Here is a 20,883-nt window from a genome sequence, read left to right as displayed (position 1 = left end):
AAATGCTGAAGCATTCCCACATATGTTATTGTGATTTTTTTATTCTCCACACTTTTTTGGCGCGCAATAACTCACATTTAATACTTCCAATAAACATTGTTCAAATTTCAACTAGTTTCAAAAATTCACGTCTCCCGGGATATATATCATCTGATTCCACATTACTTACAGTATTTGCACAATTTCACATTTAATATAAACTTTTTCCCATTCATTTTCAATGGGACAGATATTGAACTTTTTCTAAGTATCACTTTCCACACCCACTTCCTTACATATAACTTATCCTGCTCGGCACAGTTGGTAAAGTGCATTGTCAAACCAGGAGGTTATAATTTTATAATTTATCTCTCAATTAACTTCATACGCATTCCAGATGCATTCAAATCTTAGCATTCAGCTATTAGCATTCAGCTTTCAGCATTCCCACGCAATTTCTCCGGAAATTGCACTTATTCTAGTTCACATTGCTGTTTTGGATAAGCTCGAAGTTCCTTCTGGTATGGAAAGTAGATCTTCTTTTGCTAAAAAGGTGAGACAAAAGTTTTTTTAGCTTGTATTTTAGGAAACGCTACGTACGGTAAACTCACATGGCAATAGACATGTTTAGCAAATGTACTATAAATATTAAGATTTTAGAACAAAATGTTAAAATTAATAGAAAACTATATAAAAAACAAAAAAGTTAAGCACTTCATTAGACTCAATATTCAATGGTAGCCTGTGCATGTGTAAGGAGTCAGCAAAAAACACAGACACTAGCCAGAAAAAAATTATACACAGTATACCAAAATTCTTAGGTATATTTATTCCATAACATTAATTAAGTTGTTTTTATTTGTTTAAATAAAAACAAATTTCCACAAATTACGATGCATTCATTTTATGTCTAAATTCTCACGAGAACGGTACGGAGCGCGTAAACAACTACAAATGCTCGGGAATGAAGCCGAAAAGGGAGGAAAATATCTTGATTAGGTGAAGGCTAAGAGCTGGGAGTTAGTTGCTTGCAAGTTGTGTGTGCGTGCGTGCGTGCGTGCGTCTGCGTGTGCGTGTACACACAGGAGTGGGACAGCGGAGGCTGGCTTGTAAACTCCCACAGTTCCTCATTACACCGAGTTGAAATGATCCTCCTGACACCTGAGCTGTAACCAAGAGATTACGGAATTGATGAATCCTGGCTTTAAAATGCGGCTGTTTTATTCTGCTTTAGTAATTAATTCTTTTTCCAATATGGTATTGATTAAGTGTAGGCCCTGATAAAGTTCAAAACCAGCCGGATCCCTGCGGGGGCTTTGGCTCGGGCCCGCGCCGGAGAGTCAATGAAAACTTCCTTCTCCCCCCTCCGCCTGCATTGCTCTATGTCAGTGCAGTTTAGCCTCGTAAATTAGTCTGGTCCATCAGCATCCAGAGGAGCTCATACATGCTCTGCATGCTCTCCTGCTTTTGTTTAGATTTCAACACAACTAGCAAACACTTCAATCTGTGCTATAAACTAAAGTAATCTGATCTGATTAATCTGATATAACGGCATCAAGAGGAGTTCATACAGACGTTGTATGCCTCCTGCTGCTGATTTTATTTTGTCACCAACAAACAGGCAGGTTGGTAACACAAATAATTGTCATTTTGGTTTTGCCTCGTATTTTATTCTGATCTGTGAGCATGAAGAGGACTTCATGCATGCTTTGTATGCTCTCCTGCAGTTTATATTTCATCAAAATGTACAAACACTTTAGTCTGTGCTATAAACTTTTACATAAATTGTAAAATTGTAAGTCCAGTTTGGCCTCATAAATTAATCTGATCGAATTGCACTGAAGGAGTTCATACAGACTGTATACTCTCCTGTTGTTGATTATTTTCAGTCACCAACATGCAGGTTGGAATTACAAAACATTACATTAAAAAATAATGGTCTGTTCAGCTTAACATCATCATTTAGTCTGATCAGTGAGCATGGAAAGGAGTTCATACATCCTTTGTATGCTCCTCTGCTGTTACTTATACCCGGCACAGTTAAAAAAATGCAGTACTACATGACAAAATCTTGCATAAACCATAAACGTACCAGTTCAGTTCAACTTAATAAGCCTGATCCATCAGTGTCGATGAGTTCATACATGTTTTGTATGCTCTTCTAATGTTAGATGTACTCAGTTAAAACTAACAAACAACAATCTGACATATACTACAAATGTGTCAGTACAGTTTAGCCTCATGAATTAGCCTCATCCATCAGTAACAAGAGGAGTTCATACGTGCTCTGTATGCTCTTGTCATGCTGTTTATAATGCACCACAACTAACAAACATGCAGGTTTGTACTACAAAATCGAACATAAAGCATAACAAAATGACAGTTATGACACATATAGTAGAGATCTCACTCCGCCCTCTTCACCAGCCCCTCTTGCTCTCATTCCCGCCAGAAACGGGGTTGGGAGGTGGTTGGGGGGGATGCACACGGAGCATCTCCTTTCACAAAACTACTCTTTCATTCTTTTCAGCGTCGCATTTTTCCATACACCCGAGCGGGGCTTTCTGTCTCACTCTCCGGGGAGCCAACTAGTGTAGAAATCAGTCGGCTTTACGAGAGCGTGGAGCCGCTCGCGTCTTGTCAAGACCCCTCACCTACCAGCGTCTTTACAAGTCAATAACCCGGGCCGGGTGCCCTCCATTGGGCCTTGGCACACATTCACCCCTCGCTATAGGAAATGCACCCGTTTGTGTTGGCTTCGTTTAGCCTCAAAGTACTCGGTGGGCTCTGAAGAGAATTTTATAGGGAATGGTAAGAAATCCTAAAATGTTCAAACAGGACTATGGAGGTTTCTGCAACCACACACCGGCCCCCCAAAAATAGCAATGTTTTAACTTAAATTCCATGTTTTGTGTCAGAGATACAAATCTGGTGACCGATAATGGAGCACAGTAGGATCAATTTTTATACAAAACACTATAAAAGTGAAAAACAGTGAATTATAACTACAAGAGATTGTGGAAAGAGAGGATGTGCTGCCAAAACGTTCACTAGTTCTTTTTAATAGGATCACAACATTGAGAAAGAAAGAGGTTGTGTCTAGTATTGACTTTCCATTTTGCTCTGAACTGTAAAATCCAGCAGGTCACTCGGTTTACAGCCCAGTTCCACATCCACAGTAGAGATTGCTTTGGTGAGGAGCAGGTAGGAAATACAAATTGTATACTTTAAGGAGTTGAGTATGAGTCAAGACCAAGACTTTGTGAAATTGAGACCAAGACTTAAGGTTTAGACCAAGTAATGACCAAGACTTGCTGAGACATAGAGCATATCTGAGGCAAAGCAGGAGGGAGTTACTATCAAAACTAAGGCAGGTCAAGACCAAGCCAAGACCATGAGTACTTGAGAAATCAAGAGCAGGACTGAGGCTATGTGTGGCCGAGTGAAGGTCAAGACTCAAACATTGAGGGGTTACGGCCCAGTTCAGAGGAAGACAGAGGTCAGTCAACACTAAATTACAACCAGGACTTGGAGAATTTAAGACTGAGACTTTTGTAAACAATCATTGCTAAGGAAATGTACAACTAAGACTTTGAGGACAAAGGCAAGACCAAGACTTTGAAAAGTTCAGATCAAGTCAAGAGCAACACCAGCGCAATGTGCAACCAAGACTTTGAGACAAAAGCCAAGACCAAGACTTTGAATAGTTGAGATCAAGAATTGCAAAGTTAAGACTAAGACTGTGGCTATGTGGAACCAAAATTGCCATTACTTGAGATTAAGTCAACAATATTAACTGAGGCAATGTGAGTTAAAACTGAGGTAGAAGAAAAAGTGCAGAGCAAGACATTGACAAGTTAAGACCAATTTCGAGTAGAACAACAAAACTCTTACCACAGTTTTAAATACAGTATCTTTACTCACTTCTTTTAGTATGAAACATCCTACGGGCTGAGTTTAACAAATCAGTGCTCTTTCTCATCTAAATGAGACTTCAAGCACGAGTTACTGTACCGTCTTGCCGGTAGGAATGGACCTGACTCCAAATAAGCGCCTCATCACACAGCGTCAAAAGTTTCAGAAGCGAGAGAAGCCTCTCTCATGCCATTAATTAGCATCCTCGGCTTTTTGAAGCTCTCCATCCCCCTTCTTTTCTTGTCTCCCTTTTTTTTCGGAGGAGTTATTGACGTTTCAATTCTCCCCTCACATGCACCCTCAGCCCGGCGATACCCCCAAGCCTGCTCTCTGATACGGCTGGCTGGGCGGGGGAGAAGCAGCAACCCTGGTAGCTGTTAGCCAGCAGCTAACAGCTACCCCCCCACCCCCTCCCTCGCCCCATGAGAGCCAAATCAAAGAACGAAGCCCTTAAAATCCAACAGGACTGTAATGAGGGTGCTCGAAAAGAACAATAAGCATATACTGTACACCAGAGGAAGCGCAAGAATAAGAGTGGGAGTACAAAAAGGAAGCGAGGGCGCATGAATGGTGATATAAACAACAAAATAATAAAATAATGACGGTGTAATAAGGAGAAAAAGAAAAAGGCCACAGCCTGTGGTGAAGATGGAAACAACCATCATCACATCGTCAACAACAACAAGGGGGTCTTTGCTGCATGCCTTTACAGCTTGCACAACAATGGACACACAATGGCAGGTGCGTTGAACAGCAGAAGGGATCCCCCCTCGTGCACTCTGAGGGCTTCATTTTGAACCAGGCTTCCTTTTGACTCAAAGGATGAAAATGATCTCATCGTTGGTTGCAAAGGAGGAAGAGCGTCAAAGCCTGCGAGGCACAACACGGATCTGCTGAAACTTGAGCAGAACAGCACGCTTGTATCTCCAATTGATTAGAATGATTTAGTGTGTGTTACTTTGCTGTCTCAAGGATATCGTGATGCAACAGCTATGCTGTATCAGCTATGCTAGCTATATAAGCTACAACGTTGGCAACTATGGGCAATTTGATTGGCATACTATCAGATGGACATATTAGTTCAGAACATTCATTGTGATTTACCCATTCTTTGGCTGTGACACATTGGTAGAAGGCAAATATAACCAAGTTAGCATGTCAGTATTACTATTGGATCACTGGTGTTCTGGATTTTTCATTATTGTCAGTTTGTATTTTTGACTTTTTTTTTTTTTTTTAATTCAGCAAATTTTATTTTTTTATGGTTTGCTCGTATTTATTCTTCCTTTTGATTTAGTTACTTTTTGAGAGTTATATTGTTATTATTATTATTATTATTATTATTATTATTATTATTATTATTATTATGTATTTATTTATTTTTCTAATATACAGTATATGGTTTGAAAACACTTCGTTTTAGTTCAGTTTGATTAGTTTTATTTATTTTTTAAATATGGAGCATTGTTGAGTGAAAGATATCAGAAGGAGTGCAAAATTAAATAAATTAAAAAAAAAAAGTCACAATATCTATTGTGTAATAAAGTAAACTACGTTTCCTAAACCACTGACCTTCTTCTGTATGGCCAAAGATTAATACGGAAATAAATGCATTTACAATAAACACTGAACCATGATCTATGATAATAGTTATTTTCATATTTTAACTTTTGTTTTTATTTTATTAACAAAAATATTTGTGTAATTTTTCCTTTTAGTTTCTTGATTATAATAACCTTGCTGGTGATCTGTCACCAGCCAAACACAGGGTGTAAATAAAAATACGCATTCACACTCAAATTCACACTTGTACTGCGTCACACCGAGAGGTGTTGCGAATATTTAGCTAAAATCATTGTGGGAATGCTGAAAGCATCCCACATGTTATTCGGAGTTTTATTCTCCTCACTTTTTTGCCGTAAAACAACTCCCACATAATAGTTCCGATTTACACCGTTCAAATTTCAACTTGCTTCAAAAATTCACGCCTTCCGGGGTATATATATCGTCTGATTCCACGTTACTTACAGTATTTGCACAATTTGACGTTAAATATGAACTTTTCCCCATTCATTTTCAATGGGACTGACATTGAACGTTTTCTAAGTCCCACTTTCCACGCCAACTTCCATACAAACAACTGATCATCATTACCAGCTCTATGAAACTGATCAGTTCTTTATATTTCTTTATCTTTCAAATTCAATTAAAACTTTGTAATTTTCACATAATTTATCTTTCAATTTACTTCATAAGCATTCAGCTTAGCATTCAGCTATTGGCATTCAGCTTTCAGCATTCCCACGCAATTTCTCCAGAATTGTACTTAGTCAAGTTTAGCTGAGCGAGTATGCCAAAATATTATCAATCAATCAATCAATCAACTTTATTTATATAGCACCTTTCATACATTTAAAATGCAACTCAAAGTGCTGGACATCCATAATGCAATAAAATAAAAGAAAGAAAAAGCCCCCCCATCCCCATGATCGTACCCACAGACACACCCAAAACCCAACAAACACATGAAAACCACAACATGGCGGGGCACAGATGTACCCTGTAAGGAAAGGCACCCAGGAGGAGTTCATCCACAGTGAGATGGATGAAGACCAAGCATCCCTCTCACTGTGGAGGCTCCCCCATGAGAAAACACTGGAGCTAAAAATTTTATAACTACCAAATAAAAACATTTAAACACTAAAAGAAAACGGTTAAACACGATAGAAAAAATAAATAAATAAAAACAAAGCTACAAGACAATATAGATTAAAAGTTAAATAAATAAAAGGGGATAAAAAAGTAAAAATAGTAATAAGTAAAATAAAATAAAATAAAATAAAAATAAAAAAGGTCAATCAAATGCCAAACTAAAAAAGTAAGTCTTAAGCCTCCTCTTAAAAACATAAATATTCTCTGCAGACCTGATGCTCTCTGGCATGCCATTCCATAGGTGAGGACCATAGTGGCTAAAGGCAGCTTCACCATGTGTCTTGGTCCTCACCTTTGGAATAGTTAAAAGGCCGCTGCCAGAAGACCTCAGAGGCCGCGAGGGGTAATAGGGTAAAAGCAAGTCAGATAAATAAGATGGGCCAAGACCGTATATATTATTATTACCACACAATAATTAATACATAGTTCAGCTATGTGTGCAGGTGTGCCTAATGCTATGGCCGCTAAATTGTAGTTCAGTGTCCCGTAGGCTATGATGTATGTGAAAGGCACTTTTCACCCCCTTCACCACTACCAGCACCTTAAGAGCATTCTTTACGAGGTCGCAAGGCCAGGCTTCACAGATGTCTCCTGTAGACACTCACTTGTCTAAACATTGCATCCCCGGGAGTAAGCAACCATACTAAACAATGCAGCATTGCCCACCGACCACCCCCACCCCTCCTCCTCCTCCTCCTTCTCTGGAAAAAGTTAAATGTTTTCCTTTATTCTTTCTGTTTTTTTCTCATTGTTTTAAGGCTGAATGCAACTATAGAGTACGTTCCCCCGACTCTTTGATAATGAAAAGAACGCACGCGCTTATCAGCAGATAAGTGGTGTTTTCTGGTTGAAAAAAAAATGCTTGCCGTCTCCTAGCGTTTCCTGCGATTGTTCAAGCGAGGGGACTGAGTCATCCTCGTCTTGTTTGCAGACGATGGGAATGATGCTTCTGTTCGTGTTGCCAAGGGAGAATGGAGGGGAAGAATGAAAACATGTAGTAGTAAGCCAAGGTGGGAGTAAGTCACATATGTGCAAGTCTCAAGGCTTTTACCTTCAACTTTCAAGCAAGGGCCAAGTTACTGTGGCACAAGTCAAGTCCTGACTCCACACTAATTTCAAACAAGTCAATATGGAACAAGAACTACTTCCTGCTTTCTGTTTAGGAATCATGGGAAATGCAGTCCTACTCGCCTAATGCTGCGTTCGCCGTGCAGACCCAATGAAAGCGCAGCTTTTCTGGTGGCATGTTTCCATTGTTACAATGCAGAAACTGCACGAGGAACGTGGCACAGCCAGCTTCCAAAAGCTGCCGGAACCGAGCAAAAAAATTATATAATGGTGAGTGAACTGTCAAGCAAAATAGCATTTCGCATCAGTTTCGCATTTTATTGCACACTTGATTTTCGGCAACATTGTAGTGTTTCAGTTTTTAATTTTGAAAATCTGGTCACCCTAATTAAGTCATGTGACTCGACTCCTCCAACTTTAATCACACGTAACTGCCCTGGAAGCCACACAGAATGCAAACAAATATTTGAACAGAAATAGTGATGAACAGGACTTCTGTGCCTTCATTAAAGGGGAAAAAAAAAAAAAGTCTTATTTTTCTTAGGGCGGGTGGAAGTGACACACGAGAGAATTGTGGTGTTTAACACTAGCCTTAGAACATGGAAAAGTGTGTAATTGGCACTGAGTGAGCTATCCTCTGCATATCTTACGCCTTTTCATCTTGCCTTGTTCCTTGCGCTCTCCCTCAAACATCCACTCTCTCTTATTTTGCAAATTGATAACCCCTTAAATGAATTACTGTAAATGCATAATGAAGGCTTTTCTCAGCTTCAGCCCCTGCAGCCAAGCCGGGATGGAGCATTTATTTCATTTAGAAGTCGACCCCCCCCACCCCCCACCCCACCCCTTCATTTTTTGGTAGCGCATTTAGCCTCGGCTTTCCTTTGCGAATGTTCACAGCTTGGGGCGTGTAAATGAGAAATTATCCTTGCTGACTAACAAGGCTAACGCTTCCTCTGGGGTGATCAAAAATCATGAGATGCCTGCCTCCAATAAACATTGAGGGCTCATGGCACTACCTGCTGATAGACTGCTTACCACCCCCAATAGCCATGGAACGCTCAAACAAAAGCGATCAGGTGTGGAGACAGCGGGGATCCGATTGTACCTTTAAACAAAACTGACTTGTAAGAGTCATCAAATCAGCTGCTCGAGAATGACTAGAAAATGAGCTAATCCTGCCTTCTCAAAAGCTTTGCATGAACTCGGATTGGAACGCACTTGATAAAACATCCTCCCACTCTCTTGGACGGCGTTAGCTTAGCGCAATGTGCTGTCTTTTTTTGTTGTTGTCGTTGTTGTCAACGTTGTGATGTGAGTTTGGACATCGGGGAGGAGGAGAATAGGGAGGTTACGGGGTTAGTGGGTGAGATTAAAGAGCCAAAGGGAGGCGGAAGAAAGGAAAGAAAGTAGAAGAGCGCAAGGCCCCATTGGTCAAACACAAAAGGGCAGCGCAGGAGAGGACATTTGAAGTCAGGGTTAAACTAAGCGCACCTTAAAAGGGGCTCGGCGTAAGCTGCCCCCCTGCAGGTGCGCCTTTGACACACTTGGCCCCAGTAACCTCACTCTGATCCAGAATGGGGCCAGTAGAAAAAAAAAACAAAAAAAAAGTGGGTGGTGGGGTTGAGGGTGGGGGTTTGACATCCTGCCGCCACGGCCTCCTATTTTCCGTCTATTACATCCCCGCACGCGTGCTTACACTCCGTGTAAACACACAAACACGCCGCCAGAACGCGAGGGGGGCAAAACAAATCTGGCGAGGACTGGAGCAATTGGATTATCACCTCTTAAGGGCCGACTTCTTGGCTGACCCCCTTGGGGCGAGAGAGCGCTGAAACAAAACAAGAAGATTTCCAAGGAAAACACCCCACACCCACCAACAAGCCCTCTCAAGGACGGGAGCGCCATCATCATCAGCATCATCATCCCGGTGAAAAATACACAAGAGGCTGCGTTAATGGACGCCCAGATGCCCTTCGGGGCTCCAATCCCTTTTAGGCGTATTACATCAGACCCCGGTGCGCGCTCCCCCTGCATTCTCTTCGGCGCTCGGGTAATCAGCGATGCAACACGGGTGTGTAAAGCCGCCATCTAATGAGCAGCCAAAAAGGAGTCACTCCCCTCCTTTTTACTGTAGTTCAATCGTGATTACTTCCCTGCAACACCGCTTCCTCCTCGCTTCTTAATTACGGTCAGTTCACTCAAAGACGCGGCATCGACTTCTTGGCGGAAAAGCGGGGAGAGGGGGAGGAGGTGGAGCTCCTAATGGCACAAAACAGACTGACATTCTACTCAGCTGGTGTCAGAATAATCTGGCTAATTTCTTCCCCATGTTGGAACATTAGCTTGCAGATTAGGCTCGGCTCATTCGCCTTTCCAGCCTTGTCGGGCCTGAACCGGGTAAGGGCAGGTCTGGTTGGGCTAAAGTACTCCTCATGCTAAAGGAGAAAGTGAGCGGTCGGTTTAGTTTTTCCCTTTTTGTTTGTCCTAACGTGATCTATCAGAACAGAACAGCGGGTCGGAAGAGCGATAGAGCTGGAGAGAAAGCGAGAGAGCGGAAGGGAGGAAGGAAGAATGGAGCAGAGGGAGCTGATCATTCTCTTTAATCACATTTTGGAAGAGGGCCAGGTAGTCTGCGGTCCTGCGAGGGGCGAAAGAAAGCGAGGAGGGGGGAACGGGTGGAGGGGAATAAGTGGGAAGGGGAGGACGAGGAAGGGGATTTCGGAGCAGCTCGCGCACAGTGTCGGACGAGCACGGCATGTGCGTGTTCGTTTGTGTGAGTGTGCGTGAAGCTGTTCCCGTAAATGCCCCTGAATGCTGAATCCAGCAGGAATCTGGTGTTAGAGCAGAGGCAGGGCAAGATCCATTTTAAAACTATGTGCATTAACTATACTTTTCCCCATAGATTAAGCACTCCACATGAATAATTTAGCCTCTCTTATGCTAATGGGATCATGAAAGTATAACCCCCCCTACACACATACACACACGCCATCACCAACCATCCCACACTGTAAACGTGTTTTCACCCCTCAACTCCTCTCAGCTTTCAACAAGAAATCCAGCCCTTCCCAACAAAACCATCACACACACGGGCAAACTGCACAGCATTCATTAGCACAATGCTAACGTTTAGCATTTGGTGGGAAACCCTCCCCAACAAATGTAAGTAGAGAATCCACGTACGGTTACATGCATATAATAACCTCAAATTTAATTCCAAACTTATTAGCATGTAGCTGGAAATCTTGGCAAAATACAACATGTTAGCACCTGTGAGGCCTATGTTGCGATGTTTCAGATTTGAAACGAATGAGCGCTTAAAGAAAAAGTACAAATGAATCATAATGAGTAAAAAAAACAAAAAAAACAAAAAAAACAAACAAAAAAAAACACTTGTATTCACAAAATCATCCTAACCGTTTATCGATTGAAATTTTAGGCATATCGTGTTCTCGTGGAAAACTATGGTGGACATTGGAACTCAAATAGTTAAGCAGTTCAACATGTTAGAATTTGTTTTGAAATTTTAACAGAAATATGGTGAAACACTCAAATATTTTTGCAGTTGCATTTATGACTATTGTAAAAGCTAAACCCAACCATCTTATAATTCCTTAAGATTTGAAAATCTGGGTGTAATGTTGTGTTTTCAGGGCAAACTAATGTGACATGAATAATTTTCAAAATTAGACTTGGAATTTTCAAGCAAAATGTAAAAAGTTAAAAAAAAAAAGAAGATAAAATGCAAAAAAAAAAAAAAAAAACATCAAAGGGAGAAAAACAAAATACTGAACAAAATATTGCACAAAACAATACGTCTCGATGAGAATATTCACACCCTGACTGGTGGGAATGGTCACTACTTAGTAAACCAGCGTATGCATTGACAATCCTCAAACGCATACAAAATATAAACAACACGCATGCTCTTGTTCCTTTAGTGTGTTGGAGTTGAGTGAGGTAGCGCGCGGCGTAAAGATTATCAGTGCGCAAGCAGCTGGGAGTGAGGGCCATGAAACAGCGGGGCTTGGCTCTGCTTTATTGTTTATCTGTTGTTTATGGGCCAGTGTTCAGCTTTAATTACGACACTAAATTAAAGCCTAACAGGCACTTAGAGGGAACACGCATGCCCACACACACACATTCACACGAGTGATCTTCTTTCACCGCAGTGTTGGGCAACTATCTTCCAAAATGTATGATTACATTTCATTAGTTCCTGTTATAGGATCACAATATTACTCTCAAGTGTAATATGTTCTACCCCATCTGAGTTACTTTCTGACTCATTTCAACCAAAACAACTGTGTTATTCTCATGTATGACACTTTAACTGTTATATGCTGATGGTAACAAGACAACAAAGCTAACAAAACATGAAAATCATCATAATGGGTCTATTTTCATCAAAAATAAATAAATTCTTTCTGTTCTATGCCTGTCAAAATCATGTTGCTAATTATTTGTGTGTGCGATTGATGTTTTCTGACCGAGTTGTGATGGTTAGCTTTGCTAGCAATTGCTGTTTTGACTTGTGGAAATACCAGAAGGCATGTCTTCAAATTAGTTTTTTATGATAAGTAACTTTAATGTATTAAGCGTTGACTTGTAAGACCCTATAAAGTGAAAGTACATTATACAAGTTTGAAGATAACGGCTGAAAATATGTACAAAGGTTGAGAAATAGGTAGGAGTCAATTATGCAAGTATAGAGTGAAAGTGTTTCCCCATAGTTTTACTGATATATATATATATATATATATATATATATATATATATATATATATATATATATATATATATATATATATATATATATATATATTTTTAGACACGGCTAAAAAGGCTACAACTTGAGTGCCTTTGCTCACACTAGTGGTTTTTCCAGCAGATTTGTGAATTATAGTTATTATTACTAGCTAGTGAGCTAGCAGGTGGCTAGGCTAGCACCTCTCGTTGTGGCGTGAAAAGCACCGTGGCAACTAATGTTTCCTAGCAGGATATAATTCATCCAAGGGAGGCTTTTAAGCGGATATATTTTAAAGGCTCAAATATTGTATGTGTAGGCATAAGACAGATGTTCGATGAAGTAGCATTTTTTTTATTTTTTGGGGGGGGCAATGGTACATCTCAGTCAGTCGGACAATGGTTTGATTGTTCATGATTTTCAAGCTTCATTTAACACACTTGCCAGTTTTTTTTTTCATCATTAAAATTTGGCAGAGTTGTTAAAAACACTCTTCTCTTTGGTGTGTCAAATTTAGAAGACGTATTTATGTTCACTGGCTTTACAGGGACTTTTATATTTAGAACTGTTTGGATGCTAACTATCTACGTTAGACTACTGAGGAATGTGGTAGTACTTGAACATCGCAACTGTTTACTATAGATAAAACTATAAATTACATATACGTTGGTTTATAGTATAAAATAGTCGTCTCACTAGCTAGCTAGCTAGCTAGCTAGCTAGCTAATGAGCGAACTATGTCCTAATCCAGTGGTTCTTAATCTGGGTTTGTTCAAATCCATCTTTTGCTGAGTCCATCCATCCATCCATCCATCCATCCATCCATCCATCCATCCATCCATCCACATCTTTAAAAGAATGCTTATATATTGCAGTACTTCTGTCACACGGTACGCAACACAGCGGGAGACCGCACCGCAAAGGGTCTCGTAGAGTAGGGGGGCCTCCCCGAAAGCTGACCGCACTCCCTGCTCGTTCACGCAAATGTACCACAACAGCATCAAACCGCGCACTCTCCCTCCCTTCCTCTTCCCTCTCCTCCCCTTCCACTCTGTCCATCCCGGCCCTCTCTGGGGAGTCGGTCTATCCACAAAAGCGTGGGGATTGTTCAATTGTGGAGAAAATGCTACAAAATGCTTTCTGCCCCTTTTTTTTCCCCCCCACCACGGGAAAAGCTTTCACTCACCACTCAAGTCTTCATGCATAGCTAATAATTACAAGTGTGGACTTGATGCTTTTCTACCTTTCTGAATCAGCTTTTGGGATTAAGTGTTCATGTCTGAGTATGTCGGAGGGTGTTTGTCAAATGTGCAGTCAGCGTTGCGGCGGTAACACGCAATTGCGGGCACCTCGCTCCGAGAGTAGCGCACATTCATCAAGTTTAACTCCCTGCCACTGATGTTGCGAGATAAGCTTGGGCGCCTTCCAAAAAGACTGTTAATCAAAATGATGCGCAGGGCAAGAGGCATGAGCTTTATTGTGTGCGCCATCCAATCCACTTGGTGTTTGTTTATCTACACTACGCGCAACATAGGGGAGTCACTCTGCTGTGAACGCACACGCATGCGGGCGTTTTTATGAATATAACCTTTCCATGTGGCTTTTGGGTTACTTTATCGTAAGATCATGACTTTCTGGATCATCTAAAATGTCAAAAGTATTTTTGTTAGACATACTTGTATCCTGATTTAAACAGTTTTTGTTTTTGTTGACTTTCTAATAATTAAAATATCATGCCACCTTTACTAAATAAACACACTCACAAGATTTGTTATATTTCTTTTTTTTGGGGGGGGGGTGGAGCAAATAATTCTGATTGGCTAATGATTGGCTGATTGGTATGGTTAGAGCATGACAGTTGGTTATATTTTTTGGTAAATGAATAAATAATAAAACTAAATAAATGTTTTTTCAAACATTTTTGTCATTTTGTAAGTGTATGTATTCATCACGAGATTATATCTTCCCAGTTTTCTTCAACTCAGTCTTGCCAGAAGTTTAATTGACTTCTGCGAGCGTGGCTCCCCTTCCTTTACTGCTCGGCAATAAACGGCTCCTGGAGGAGGTGGCGAAACACGCTTGCACACTTGTTTAATTGTTTTTTGGCACGACTTCAGAGCCACACTCGACGCTGAGAGTCGGGCGGAGGTGAATTGCGCTGGCAGCAAGCATCCCGAGGCCCCCTGTACGCGAGAGGTCGAGTAGAGGATGAGTGCACTGAATCGTGCGATGCCAAGGGTGCCCCAAACTTTTTCCTACGAGGGCCGCATACAGAAAAATGGAGGATACCAGGGCCACTTTCACATTCTTCAAAGTAGTGTTTTCTTGGAAATTCTTTCTGTGATATGTTCACAAATGGAAAGTGGAGCAAAACATTTTTACTTCTCGAACTTGGATTATTTTTATTCACTGGTTTGGGAGAAACATACACAAAAAGACCTTAAACATTATGTAGCTGCGAAATCCGCTAGCTTAATGCTAACACAATGCAAAATCTCATAGAACGGCTAATAAAACTAGACTAAGTGCAATTTTTGGAAACATTGCGAGGGAATGCTGAAAGCTGAATGCTAATAGCTGAATGCTTGTGAAGTAAATTAAAAGATAAATTTTGTGAAAATTACAATTTTAATTGAAGTTGAACAATAAATGAATAAAAATAAAACTTGAACTGCAATCTGTCTAAGGTGGGATTTAATCATTTCAGTGAAATTATAATCATTTCCTGATCTGATAGTCAGTTGGTATACATTTAAATCACTAAGCATAATTGCCATTGATATATTTCCAACGTACATTCGGAGGTGGGATTCAAACCCGGGACCTCCTGGTTACTGGATAACGCATTTAACCAAGTGCTCCACTAAGCAGTATTATAGAGGTGGTAATGATGATTAGTTGCATGTATGGAAGTGGGCGTGGAAAATGGGACTTGGAAAAAGTTCAATGTCACACCCATTGAAAATGAATGGGGAAAAGTTAATATTTAACGTTAATTGTGCGAGTACTGTAAGTAATGTGGAATCAGACGATATATACCCCGGAAGGTGTGAATTTTTGAAGCAAGTTGAAATTTGAACAGTGTAAATCGGAAGTATTATGTGGGAGTTGTTTCTCGGCAAAAAGGTGAGGAGAATAAAAATCTGAATAATATATATGGGATGCTTTCAGCATTCCCACACCTAGCATCTATATTGTGATCATTATAAACTTTTAAGACTGGCTTCTTCTTTGTTGCGTCATCAAATGTACTGCAGTAAGTCTGTGCATTGCACTGCCCCCCTGTGGCCAAGGTGCACACAACAGAATGAGCAGCACAATGCCCAATGAATTATCAATATGCACAAACTGTTTCTTTCTTTGTTTTATTTAAGTTATTACTGTTGTTGTTTTTTTTGGTTTTGTTTTTTATACAAAGTACTTATTGTGGAGTGCTAGTCTTGTGGAAAAACACGACACTCTACATGTGGCTTTGTGTTGCCCAATGTTAGGCAAGCATCCAATTTGATGGTACGCAACACCTACGGTAGCTGGCAAGAAAAAGTGGATATTTCTCTTGAAAGAAAGTACTCCGTGCCCATCTGGCCGTCTCCCATCCATTCTGCCTGATCCTCGTCCTCACCCCTTTTAACAGGGGCCAAGCTGTTAAAGACCCCATTACTGCGGCGGAGCGCACATTTCGCATTTTCTCTGCGGACTAGAGAGCGCGCAGTGCAAATTTTATGTGGGAACGTATCAGGCGATAGAGTTCAGAAGGAAAGGGTGGGGAGGGGGAGGTGAGTAGAAGGGGCAGGAGGGGTGGTAGAATGGAAACGGGCCAGAGTCGGGAGTCAGCGAGCGCTTCAAGCGTTAACGTAATTGCAAGAATGTGAAAAATGAGGCGGCGGGGCTCCCGCGCGGAGCAAAAGGTCAGAGCGCGGCGCACACAAAACAACTGGCTGGAGGACGGCCTCATTAGACCATTAAATCAGCTGACCCCCCTCTTGCGCCCTTCTATCCTTCCTACGTTCGCTTCCTCTTCTTCTGCTGCTGCTTACTTGTATGCAGGTGTTGACATGGTAGTCATGGATGACGCCATCGTCATTACATCTAAAACTAATGACTAATGCGTAGAGGTGAGGCACACGCCTCTTTTTAACTCCTTTTAGTTATTTTATTCATATGATGTACAAAGTTAAATGCTATTAACTCATTCACTCCCAACCATTTTCACTGAAGCAACCCCCTTCAATCCCACTGTTTTACTGGATTTTGACTGATTTTGCAAGGCCCACAGAAAAGTGTCTTCTATTGCTATAAAATCATGGAACATACCAAAAGAAATATTCTCTTCTTTCATCAGAAAGAAAGTACATATCTGTTTCAATTTTGCAGCAATGGCCATTAGAATATAGGAAGGTTTCATCAGTATTCACATTCTTGGTGAAAACACTGTCAAAAAGAGCTTGTTGCAACATGGCCCTGGCGGATCACTTGAACTCTGCTGCCACCCGCTGGTCATTTTTTGTAATCGCTACCATTGCTTTAAGGCACCTCTTCATGTCAGAAGTTGCATCAAAACTTTCTATGTGCTGTTGCATAAAAAAAAAGTATGAATACGTCTTTGGGAGTGAAGGACAAAGAATTAAAAACATATTTACACGTTTTTGGGTTTGAATGAGTTAATATGAGTATCGTAATGTTTCATGCAGAGTCCCGCAGGAATTGCTACTTGGGCCTCTACTGTTTATTATTTGACCTTACGCTTGGTGATATGAAAATGTAAAAAAAAAGCATAATGCAATAAGTTAGATTTTATGTTTCAGTTTTGTTTATCTATAGGTTTTAATATTTCAAAATATAGTATTTTTCATGTTTTCATTTGCTTTCATTTCTGTTGTTTTAACTTGGAAAAAATACATATTTTCATTTTTTTTAACTAAAAATGCAACAAGCCATATTTTTTTATTTTCTATTTTTTAACATATTTTAAAATTATTTAAATTGGTTTGAAGAAAAATAATTAAAATGTTTTATTAGATTTTTTCAGTTTTTTTTTTTTTAAATTTGTCACTTAATTCCTGTTAATCAGTGTAATTACTGTATCACCAGTAGCATTATTATTTATATACATTGCAAACTCTTGTAGAACTCACTCATAAACGAATTATATATGTATATGTATATATATATATATATATATATATATATATATATATATATATATATATATATATATATATATATATATATATATATATATATATATATATATATATATATATATATATATGTGTGTGTGTGGGGGGGGGGGTGTAAAGCGAGCGAGAGACAGATTATTATTATTATTATTATTATTATTATTATTATTATTATTATTATTATTATTATTGACAGGCAATGTGAATGAGGCGCTGGAGTCGGTCTTGGCCCGGCGCAAAGTGCCATACCGTAACTGTCTTTGGCCTCGCATCGATCGTCTGTTACTGGATACGGTGCGGATAGGAGTCGATAAGTGCTCTGTGGATTACAGGTCACTTGTACTTATGTGTGTAAGATAATCAATAGGCAGTGCATTTGTTTCTCTCCTGCCTCCCCTGCCCATCCCATCCCCGTTGCTCTCTGCTTCCTGCATGCAGCAGTCATCTCCTCTGCTGCAAAAGATCACAGCGTTGACGACTCTTCTACATTTTGTTTAAAAAAAAAAATCTAAAAATGATTATTGTGCTTAACTTATCATCAGCACTTTGTATACATATGAAGTTCATTTTACATACAAACTTGGAAAGGAAATTGGCGTTAAGCACAGTGATAAATTCATAAATTATTAAATATAACTCACTATTTTTCCACCATTTTGTCAACATCAGCCCGCTCTATCATGACATCATGATTTTAGTTGACAATCACATGGAAACCCTCCATAATAGGATCAATAACATTCCCCGTGGTCCTAGCCAAGTGATCTCCTGGTCCTGAGGCCCAACTAGTCTGCGATGCGGGTGACCACAGAGGTCTGCGGTTGGGTAATGGCTCGTCTGAGATGGTCTCAAAGCAGCCCCGCCGCAGAGTGCGCCATCCATCAATATGTTTGATCACTTATTGGCAAAACGATACAACCGCCACACTTGCTTCTGGTGTATACAAAGATGATGAAATTTCGTGCAAAAGCCTGGACACTGCCAGAAGGCACGAACACACGCACACTAATACGTAAATACATCCACATTTGAGGCCACACTCGCACATGATAAACAATTTTTATCCAGACTGCACATGTTTTTGATCGCGTCAGAATTGACAGCGAGCGTGACGAGCAAATGGAGACAGATATCTGTGACTGGCGCACACTATCTGTAATGCATTCCAATACGTTTGTTTTGAAACGCTTTATTCCCGTTTGGCAGGTTGTGTGCTAGATAACACTAAGGCGTAATTAGAGGCTGTTGTGTGCAGCAAACTTAATTTTTTACATTTTTTTCAATGTGAGCGAGAACTGGCAGAAACGCAGTATTAGTCACCGCCTTTTGTTCGAGTCTCGAAATAGTAACGTTTCTGGAAAGCCCTTTTTTTTCGGGTGCATTGCTCGTGTTTGACTGTAAGAGTGGATAAGCGCATTCATTTTGAGGTGTGACTGTGTTTACATGGACGCCAGTCAAAAGAAGGGATAATCCAAACGAGCACAAGGAGGGAGATGGCTTGGGATGTCATCATAAGTGCTGGAAATGGGCGATTAAAAGGCCCTGCATGTTGATGATGACGCTCATACACAGTGGAACAGCTTCGGTCTGAATTGAATGGTTCTCCACATTGGAAATAGTGGAAATTGAAATCATCTGTTTCAGGGTCAAATTGCTGCCATTGTAAAACCTATTTTAACAGTGCAGGTGATTCTTGAATTAATATTTTCACATTACAGGGGTCAACCGTAATTTCAATGACAAATGTAGTGAGTTGTGAGGTCAATGGGCCTTACGCATTTTACTTTTTTCAAAACACAGACAAATTCAGAATTGTGCAACCCTTAAGTTCCACTGTATATGAAGGATACATAGCATACAGTGGTATGTTTTATACAGTACATAATAGGTTTGTTAATGTTATTGTGCATCTGTAAGAGACTCACCTTGCTCGCTACTGTTGTCGCCGCTCTGAGACGCGTGGCCCCCGCTGGAGGGCCCCGGCGTGCCGGCTGAGTGCGTGGACGTGGCGTCGTCGTGGTCTCTCCAGGACGCCGGGTTCTGAGGTTTTCGAAAAGAGTGAGAAGAAAGAGAGGAGGTCCGTGTGAGTGACATGTGGAAGGTGAACTGTCTATCTATCTATCTATCTATCTATGCTAACAAGATTTGAGTGTGGCTATTTGTTATTTGAAGGAAAAACACTCCCAAAGTCGATGCTAACTTCCTCTTAGCATTTGCTAACTTCCTGTTAGCGCTAGGCTAGCGATGTTTTAAAAACGAATTATTGGCTGTACATGATTCCAACTGAATGGCACCTCCTGATTTTATCTGAGTTTCTGTTCGCAGAATTAATGTTTGATCCACGAAAAACGCCATTTTGTTTTGCATTTAAGCTGGTACTAACAAAATGACAACAACGAGTCATTTCGCACACATCTTAAACCGTGCATGCAAGTTTACACACCCCTGATCGACAGGCTGCTAGCTAGCACACCGCAAGCACACAATACAAACAAAAGAGAAACAAGCACTGCAGCATCTGGCAATCAGTCAAAATTGTGCAATCAAAGAGCTTCATTAATGCATGAGAACAGAACGCTTGCAATGTGGAGTCCTCCACGACGAGCTCTGCTGAGTAATTGTCTAAACATGCACACGCAGCGCAGCTCACTTTTTTTTTTTTTTGCAGATTTTTTTTTTCTTGTTATTGTTGTAGCACTACCGAGCAAGACTTCCGTGTCAAGTGCGAAATACAGAGGTAAGACGTCCAAACACACCACAGCCGCCATTAATCATTACCGCTGTCAGGAGTGAAAATAAGATATGACAGTGATTCTCCTGCTAATCTGCCAAAAATGTGCACACGCCCACAGAGGCTCACGAGGAATACACACACGCACACACATATGCACTCACACGCATGACATAATGGAGCGAAAAGTATAAACACGCAGATGCACACATTCACTTTCATAAATGCAGGTTGAGAACGAGAATGGCACTCATTCAGAGAACAGGCCTCAGCCAAAGCCCAACAATAACACTAGTTAGTGGTGGAATGTCTCCCTCCTAGCTTAGCAGCTAATAACCAATATACTTTAGTACAGAGGAGAAATCAAGCAAGTACCTTAAAACTTCTTCTACTGTTATTGAAGGTTGGAAATTCAAGTCATCTTCACTAAGGTTTACACAAATTTAGGGGCTTCTTGCTTAGTCTTCATGGAAATCAGCTACTTTTGTGTTGCTAGCTTAGCAACTAAAGTTTAGTACGCTACCTTATGCCACTGTCCCACTCCAGTA

General features: G+C 40.5%; 1 protein-coding gene across 7 annotated transcripts in view; it reads right to left on the bottom strand.

The window, feature by feature from the left end:
- Positions 1 to 20,883, bottom strand: part of LOC144031768 (homeobox protein Meis2) — a 117,573-nt gene that overhangs the window by 82,564 nt on the left and 14,126 nt on the right. For all 7 annotated transcript variants that reach the window (XM_077539190.1, XM_077539191.1, XM_077539185.1 and 4 more), the window contains exon 7: positions 19,530 to 19,644. In XM_077539190.1, the coding sequence (XP_077395316.1) occupies positions 19,530 to 19,644 (115 nt within the window). The remainder of the gene's footprint in view (positions 1 to 19,529; positions 19,645 to 20,883) is intronic.

Source organism: Festucalex cinctus, chromosome 12, assembly GCF_051991245.1.
Source record: "Festucalex cinctus isolate MCC-2025b chromosome 12, RoL_Fcin_1.0, whole genome shotgun sequence".
In the NCBI taxonomy this organism is placed as follows: domain Eukaryota; kingdom Metazoa; phylum Chordata; class Actinopteri; order Syngnathiformes; family Syngnathidae; genus Festucalex; species Festucalex cinctus.
The sequence above is the reverse complement of the archived record's forward strand: the minus strand, read 5'-3'. Positions and strand labels throughout refer to the sequence as shown.